At 41.8% G+C, this 7511-nt stretch overlaps 1 protein-coding gene across 2 annotated transcripts in view; it reads right to left on the reverse strand.

Moving 5' to 3' along the window:
• The window catches only part of gpc1a (glypican 1a), a 29706-nt gene extending 28245 nt beyond the window's left edge, over positions 1-1461 (reverse strand). Inside the window, exons 1-2 of one of the 2 annotated variants that reach the window (XM_068319439.1) lie at positions 1316-1326; positions 702-1167 (exon numbers count right to left, since the gene is read on the reverse strand). In XM_068319439.1, the coding sequence (XP_068175540.1) occupies positions 702-852 (151 nt within the window). In that variant the 5' untranslated portion in view covers positions 853-1167; positions 1316-1326. Of the gene's footprint in view, positions 1-701 lie in introns of both variants that reach the window. The other variant, XM_068319438.1, reaches the window with a different exon arrangement.
• Between the last annotated feature and the right edge of the window lie 6050 nt (positions 1462-7511).

Genomic DNA, 7511 nt, shown 5'->3' on the forward strand with positions numbered 1-7511 from the left:
CACAGACACACAAACCCATCCCATCTGCACTCCACAGTGGAGCAGACAATTAAAAAAAAAACAACACATAACATATTAGAACACTGCTGCTACACAATTTAGAGTTTCAGCAGCTAGGACCAGAAAGTAAATCTATATTCCCATCTGTAGTTTAGAATAAAAGACATTCACACCTGCAGTGCAAACCTCAGCTAATGTCCCGAATCGACCGTAATAGCTCTGCCAACAACCACCTGCAATTCTACCATGTGCAGACAATGGAAATGTCCCAGAAAGGTCTGTAATGGGGGAGTGCATGGATCTAGAAACATTCCAGTTAGGATGGGTGATCAGTGTGAGAGGATGAATAATTGCACATTAAGATAGAAGCATCCGATTAACCACGACCGGCTTTCAGAACAATTCAAGTTATTAGAACTTATAACTTGCTCCATGTGGTTTAGTCACATTTAATCTCATCTGAAAGGACTATTGCAATATTTAGAAACAATAGAGACAATCCTTAAATAGGCCTTCTGAGGGTATAGAGGATTTGTTTTTTCATCTGTAGAAAGCTTTAACACAACAATCAAAGCTTAACAGTTATTTTTTATTCAAAAATAAATAATGAAAACTGATTTTAAAGTGCAAGGAAGTGTGAGTTTGTTTTTTTAGTTTTTTTTAATTTTTTTTATTGCTCTTAATTTTCCTCTTGAACTTACCGGAGATTTCTGCTTGAGGTACCCCGGCTAACGTGAATCCTTTCCCGGTGTAGAACTGCCGCAGGTCAGCGCAGCTCCGGTCCGCCCCGGCCACCAGGCCCGCCGCCGCAGACAGACACACCAGCGCAGAGAGCAGCACCGGGAGACGCATCTCGTCGAGTCCCTTATTTCTCACAGTCAAGTCAGAAAAATCCTGAAGATGTCTTGAATGGAAAAGAAGTTCTAAGAAGATCCCTTTTTTTTTTTGTGTGTGTTCTTTTTAGTTTTCAGTCTGTCAGAAGGAGCTCTGATCCTCTCCTCTCGGTATAAACAGGAGAACCGCGCAGCAGGAGAAGGCACCGGTCGGTGACTGTCTGCGGGAGAAGAGAGCTGCTGCGATCGGCTGTAGGTGTCAGGTACACCCCTCTCCACCTCCTCCTCCTCCTCCTCCTCCTCCTCTTCCTCAGGGCTTCGTGCTGCGAACGAACTGCAGAGATGTCAGACACAAAAGAGAGAGAAAGAGAGAGAGAAAGAGAGAGAGCAGGTGTCATTCAGTCAAAGCCGGTGCAGATGCAGGTCATGATTATGGAAATTATCCGGTTTAAAGCCGGTAACAAAAGAGCAAGATCCGTTACTTTAAACCAGAATTCAAACAGCAGAACAACCATCCGCCAAATCGCTTTTTCCAGGCTTTGAGGGCGTGAAAAGTGTGTTTGCGGGAGTGTTTCCAGTGTTGAAGCCTCTTTTTCTCTCTTTGTGTGAACGCGTTTGTCTTGCGTTGGTCAGGGAGCGGCTGCTAAACAGCGGCGCCTGCAGGTCGGACGGAGAAGCGCAGGCGAACCATCCTCCAGGGATGCCCCATCAAGATAATGTTGTTTGATTCTATTAAAAATCTGCAACCATGCAAAGACAGACTGCATAGGGTGAAATTAACGTCATTCCTACATTTATTAGTCTTATAGAGCTGGCTCTGTTCACTGAAGTCAATATCAGCAAATACCCCAGTATGATTTAATGGTTAAAATGTCAAAATGTCACACGGCAATGCCAACAACGTGTCTTCAGCCAAAACTGTGTGCTATAAAATTAATGAAAATGAAAGCTTGAGGTTGCTTTATGTAAACTGCATTAAATTAGCTTGACAATACAGCATGTTGTGTTGTTGTAGAAAAAGTAAAGTCACGGGTCTGTTTTGTTCTATTTTAAATGAAATCCGTTATATCTATTTGGATAAAATAGAATTCAAGGCTCGACTGCCATTCAAGGCTCGACTATCATTTTTAGTCAAATTAAACTCTAATCTAAATTCCAACAACAGATGGCTGCACTGATGTTTCTGCTAGAGTGAATAAAAAAATCTTCATCTTCTCCAAAATTCCCAGCTCCCATTTTTTCTGCTCTTCCACCTTGTTTCAAGAAAATCCGTTGAATTATAGAGAACCAATTAAAAATGGTATTAAAAATGAGCTGTTTTGGAGTTATTAAGGCAGAGATAGAAAGTTGAGGATTTGTTCTGTTGTCTGAATCTGTCCCAAAATTGTATAATTACCTCCCAAAATAACAACCAAACAAACAACCAAATTACCGAACTAACTACCAAACTAACTAACTAACAAAGTAACTAATTAACTAACTAAACATGTAGGTGATAAAACCAGGGTATTACAAGTACAGAAGGTGAAATATGCTGGAATAAATAAGAGAATAAATTATAAGTATGCATGCAAACCAGAAGAATATATTTTTCAGCAGGGAACCATAATAAAAGTGTTTTGAAAAGTTATTTAAATGATGTTAGTCATCCTGTAAGCTGCACATGGTCAACCAGGGAGTTTCAAAGTTAAGGGCTGCTGACTGAACTGTTTCCTACCGCGCAGCATTCGACTGGCCCGCAGCGTTGCAACATCAGTCAATTCTTTATCCGCAGACGCATCTGAAGCTCAAGGATTTTTTCTTCTGCAAGTAAATACATGTAATGCAAATGAAAGAAATGAGCATTTCTGAAACAACACCTGACACACACAAACAAGGACAAAGATGCTAGTTTCCCTGCAGTGAGGTCAGCGGCTGGTGAATTCAGAACCGTCCTCTGGATGGGGTTTGGCAGCGTCGGCGGACGTGACCCATGAGCTGTCAGACGCCCTGCAGTCTTCATGTCTTACATCATCCCCAACAGGAGCACAAAGGCTGACCAGAAAAGGTCAGCTGCTGCCCTGATGTCTGACTGACACCTCAGCGGCTGAGAGGAAATCCAATTGTGGGTGAAGTACAAGCAGCAAATGTTTTTAATGCTCTGATTACTTTTAAATTGGATGTAGCAGAGGAGCGGGAGTGCTGCTGGTGGATTCTGTACATAATGCACCATACCTCTTTGTCACAGAAAATATTATTAGATACGAAAAGGAAATTGGTAGGAAGTTGAGGCTCAAACCTGAAACTTTATCTTTTGCCAAAAGTATCAGGACGCACACAAGAATGTATTTCCGCCCTTCAGCCTCCACATTAAGTAGTAAAATGTCATAGAATCTCATTATCATATATATTTTGCTCTTAATTAGCTATTTTTGATGAATTTATGCATTCATCATCACATAATCCTTGTGGCTGCAATGGTGAAACTCATTAAAAAATATTCTTTTTTTCTGGGAGGTTTAATCTGTAATAAAAAATGTTGTTTTTTTTAAATTCTGAATATGAATTTCAGTCTGCAAAATAAAACTAGTTAACGGCTAACAAAAGGAAGATTAAATGTAACAGAATTTTGTTATAATTGTGGAATTTCCTTTTATGTTTCAACCAATCCGGACCCAAAGAGAAATATGTACCCAGTTTGGTGAGGTAGATCACTACTAGCGTGCAGGGTCACGACCTCAACCCTATTGAGCGTGTATGGGAAGACAAGTACGAGCCAGACTCTGTGCTCTCTTGGCTGAATGTCAGCCAGCACCTGCAGCCAGATCCCACCTACAGAGCGCTTTGTCCCGGCATTAAAGGTTCTTACGGCAGGATTGTAACACCCATGCTGACGACACTCGCTTCAACATACAGGCGTGTCCAACATCTACAAGTGACCCCAGGGATGAGGACACTGGTTCAATTGATTTATTCCTTTTATCTCGATAAAGTTGGATCCAAAAATTTGTTTGACCAGATGTAATTTTTACTTTTTAATTTTTACACTAACAAAAGCAAACTGAACCTTCAGGTTTGTGGGTTTTGGTTCAGGTGGTTAACAACACCTGATAAAGATAAAATAAAAATCTGTTATCATGTTAATCTACCCACATGAGCAACCTTTATTTACACTTTGTTTGTCATTTGAGGACTTCCAGGTCAAACTAACGGCACACCCACACCCACACATGAACACTTATTGTAAAGTGAGTAAAGTGTTAATCCAGCTTTGGCAAATTAAGTGTCGTTAGGATTAATGTGTTAAGAGATTGGCACATAGCTGACAGTTTACCCTCGGGGAGACAGATATTATAGGAGTTAACACACACACACACAGACACAGAGAGGATTATCATGTTGAATACTGGCTTTTACTTTTCATGCTGTACCTGTCTTCAGATCTAGTGGGAGATTTATATCATCCCGTGGAGATGCAATCAGATATTTCATTAGAATCTGCTTTTAATCAGTTTGCATGCAGAACACAATGATGTGGAACATGCCTGTTGGGTAATTATTCTCGTTTGCAAAAAAAAACAAAAAACTATCAGAGTCAACAGCATAAATTGACCTGTAGAGTTTCCTCCAAACACTGGACTATGAAGCTCTTAACATGAGGCGGGTCAAACATTTGATTCAACCACAGGATTTAACCAATTTACCCTCCTCCTCTTCAGTTTTTTTTCCCTCATTTGAAGTTCCTGCCTTTAATGCAGTCCTCACACTTCAGAGTAGAACATTTTAATCCTTTAATCCTTACCGTAGTTTAACTCATTCCCCGTTCGCCAGCCTTTACACCTCGCTTGCGCACACACACACACACACACCGACAGACTCACAGTGAAAACTCAGCAGCTCTGAGCACATGTTTGAGATGCACCAGAGCATAAAGATGTCAGGGAAGGAAATATTGAAAGACAAAGCAGCTCAGCCTGCTACAACCTGCCGTGTTCCTATGTCAAATTGTTCTGTTCCACTCTCTGTGTAAATCAGAATGACAGATATTTCCTTTCTCTTTCAACTCTCCCGTCAGTCACTTCTTGGTTGCATTTGTTTGCAGCAGGACTAAACCAAGAAACATCAGTGTTAAGCTGTTGTAGCTACAGCACTTATTGTGTATGTGTCTATCACAAAGCTAACCTACACACAGCACACACACACCTACAATCAATAAGTCACAGATGATGAACCTTTAGCTGCCCCCCCCCCTCCCCACACAAAAACTATCTGTCATTTGGGATAAGATCTCTGAGCTGTAGCCAATAGACATTGACATAATGGCTTGAGAGTGAATGACTGGCTGGCATCCAGGTCAATGGGGGGAACCTGCTTCAACCTGAAAAAAAGCATGGAGTTAACGCTGAAAGCCCAGGTCGGTTCGCGTAAACATGGGACGACAGATGAGAGAGGGAAGGCTGGGAATCCCAACAGCAGCTAGACATCCATCCATCCAACAGTCGGGCTGGGGTCCTGAAGGAAATCTGACTCAAAATCTGAGCTGAAACTGCTGCGATTCACCAAGTGGAATAATAACGACTTGGAGGGCGGAGCTATTGACATCACAACACGTGATTTACAAGATTTTAATTATTGACATGAGCATAAATATGTACAGCATGCAACGCAAGCAGTGGCATACTCAATTTTGGCAACTTGCCTTTAATATGATTTGTTTGCATCTTTTTTGCATCGTTGCACGACCGCACCCGCTACGCTGACGACACTTTGCTTTAGCATTTGCAATTACATGTTTTTGTTGTTTTGTTGAGCTTCTTGTCTTTCTCTGATCCATTTGAGCCGCTGTCAATCTTCATTAAATCATCTAAGCATCGTCTCTACCCATTTATCTCCATTGACCTACGGCCGCGCAAACCAACGGCTAACAGGGCGACGAAGTAGCTGGCGCGAATTCATTTCCCGCATCGAGACAAAAACAGAGCTTAAAAAATTAGGGTTGATTTCATTTGCCACGAGGGCAGAAAGAAAACTCCCAACGCATGACACCGAGCAGCTGAAGAAACAGGTTTGTTTGTTGTTTTTAGGGGATTGAAGCAATAAAATAGGTGTGAGTCAGAGCTCTCTGTTCGCACAGAAAGTTTTTGTTAAAGTGCCCTTCGGCGAGACACTTAATCCTCGATTGCTTCAACAGGGTTTGTCCACGTTGGTATTATAGAGTGCAGATAAGGAGGATGCCAGCCGCTGAGAAGTTGATCAGCTTTCAGGTTAAATGAGTCTTAAACACCCCATTCCAAATTTAGACCAGTGATACACCACTGGCATATAGATTGCATCACAAGACACTGATATTCAAGGATCTTTCACACACCCAGAAGCTTTAGGAAACAATAAACCTTTCACATACACAGCTACAATTAAGCTTCCATGTGAGATTATTCTGAATGGCGCAGCTGACGTGATGAATAGCATTAAATTGGGAGTTCTTGACAATCCAACAGGAAGTTGGTCCAATCAGAAAAAATGCCAGTTCCCTCACAGATTGATGGGCCAAGATTTATCCAGTCCCCAGGGAAAGGGATTGCGTTTCCTGACTTGACCTTTAAAGCTGAGTCACAGCCTGTTATAAATCAATAATAAACCCGGTTGTGTCATTTCGTGTCTCACAGAGGCAAACAGGTACACTTCATGGGCGATGCTCAAATCCATCCAAACAGCTCTCAGGCCTCAGAAAGTAATTTTTTTCTGACTATAGGAAAGATAAGAAACAAACAGTCATCTGGTTCACGTGTCTGGAAGCTGGGAATACCGGCCAGGATAGAAACGTAAATGTGATTCCGTCCTAGCCTCAAACATCACCTCTGGACAGGATTAGCACAAGAGCTTTGATTTCATCAGCGCCGGTGCATGAAGGCGGATCTTATTCAACTGAGAACCCCCCCCCCCCAAAAAAAAAACCACACCCCAGTTTCGCAGCTGCTCTGTCATGAACTGTTGACTCATCTCCGTTTCTCACAACTCCATCACCTCTCACCCTACCACCCTACCACCTTTTCTGTCTATTTGCTCTAACGTGGAGGAATGTGAAGAGAATATTTGCACTTTGCTCTCTTTGGCAGGAATGCATCAGAAGTTCCCTTCTAGGTAAATCGATGATAGCGCCATTTAAAAACTGACTTTTCTCACAAAGGTGCAAAAGCCATCAATCAACAGCGATGAATAAAAATCTATATTGGTTTTAAGACAAAGTTGAGCATTCAGAGCCAGAAAAAAGAATATATGTGGGTTGGACTCCATTGTGCCAACATCAGGATGAGGAATGGAAACGGTTCTTCTCAGTGTCTTTGGGCTTCATGCTGTCGCTCTCTTTCGCGGTGGCAATTTGCATTCAATGATGTCTTTATTTCCCATCATCCCCTGGCACCTTCCTATGCCAATTGAAGAATCTGTGCCAAATTCCTGACCATGCCAATCCAATCACAGTAATCTCCCAGAAGGCCGGAAGCCAAAAGAGCTGCAGCTGCATTCCCATCAATATATACTATATACTGTACAGGCAGACAGAAAGCTGTGACAGCTTCAGATTCCTGTTTAATCCCATTGCAGCAGCTCAGATATGGTGGATGCTCTGATGGGGAAATATTCCATTAAATAAAAACAACCTGTTTGAGTTTCTGAATGAAAACTTTATTTTATGTTAGG

This window comes from Antennarius striatus, chromosome 7 (assembly GCF_040054535.1).
Source record: "Antennarius striatus isolate MH-2024 chromosome 7, ASM4005453v1, whole genome shotgun sequence".
NCBI classification, from domain to species: Eukaryota; Metazoa; Chordata; class Actinopteri; order Lophiiformes; family Antennariidae; genus Antennarius; species Antennarius striatus.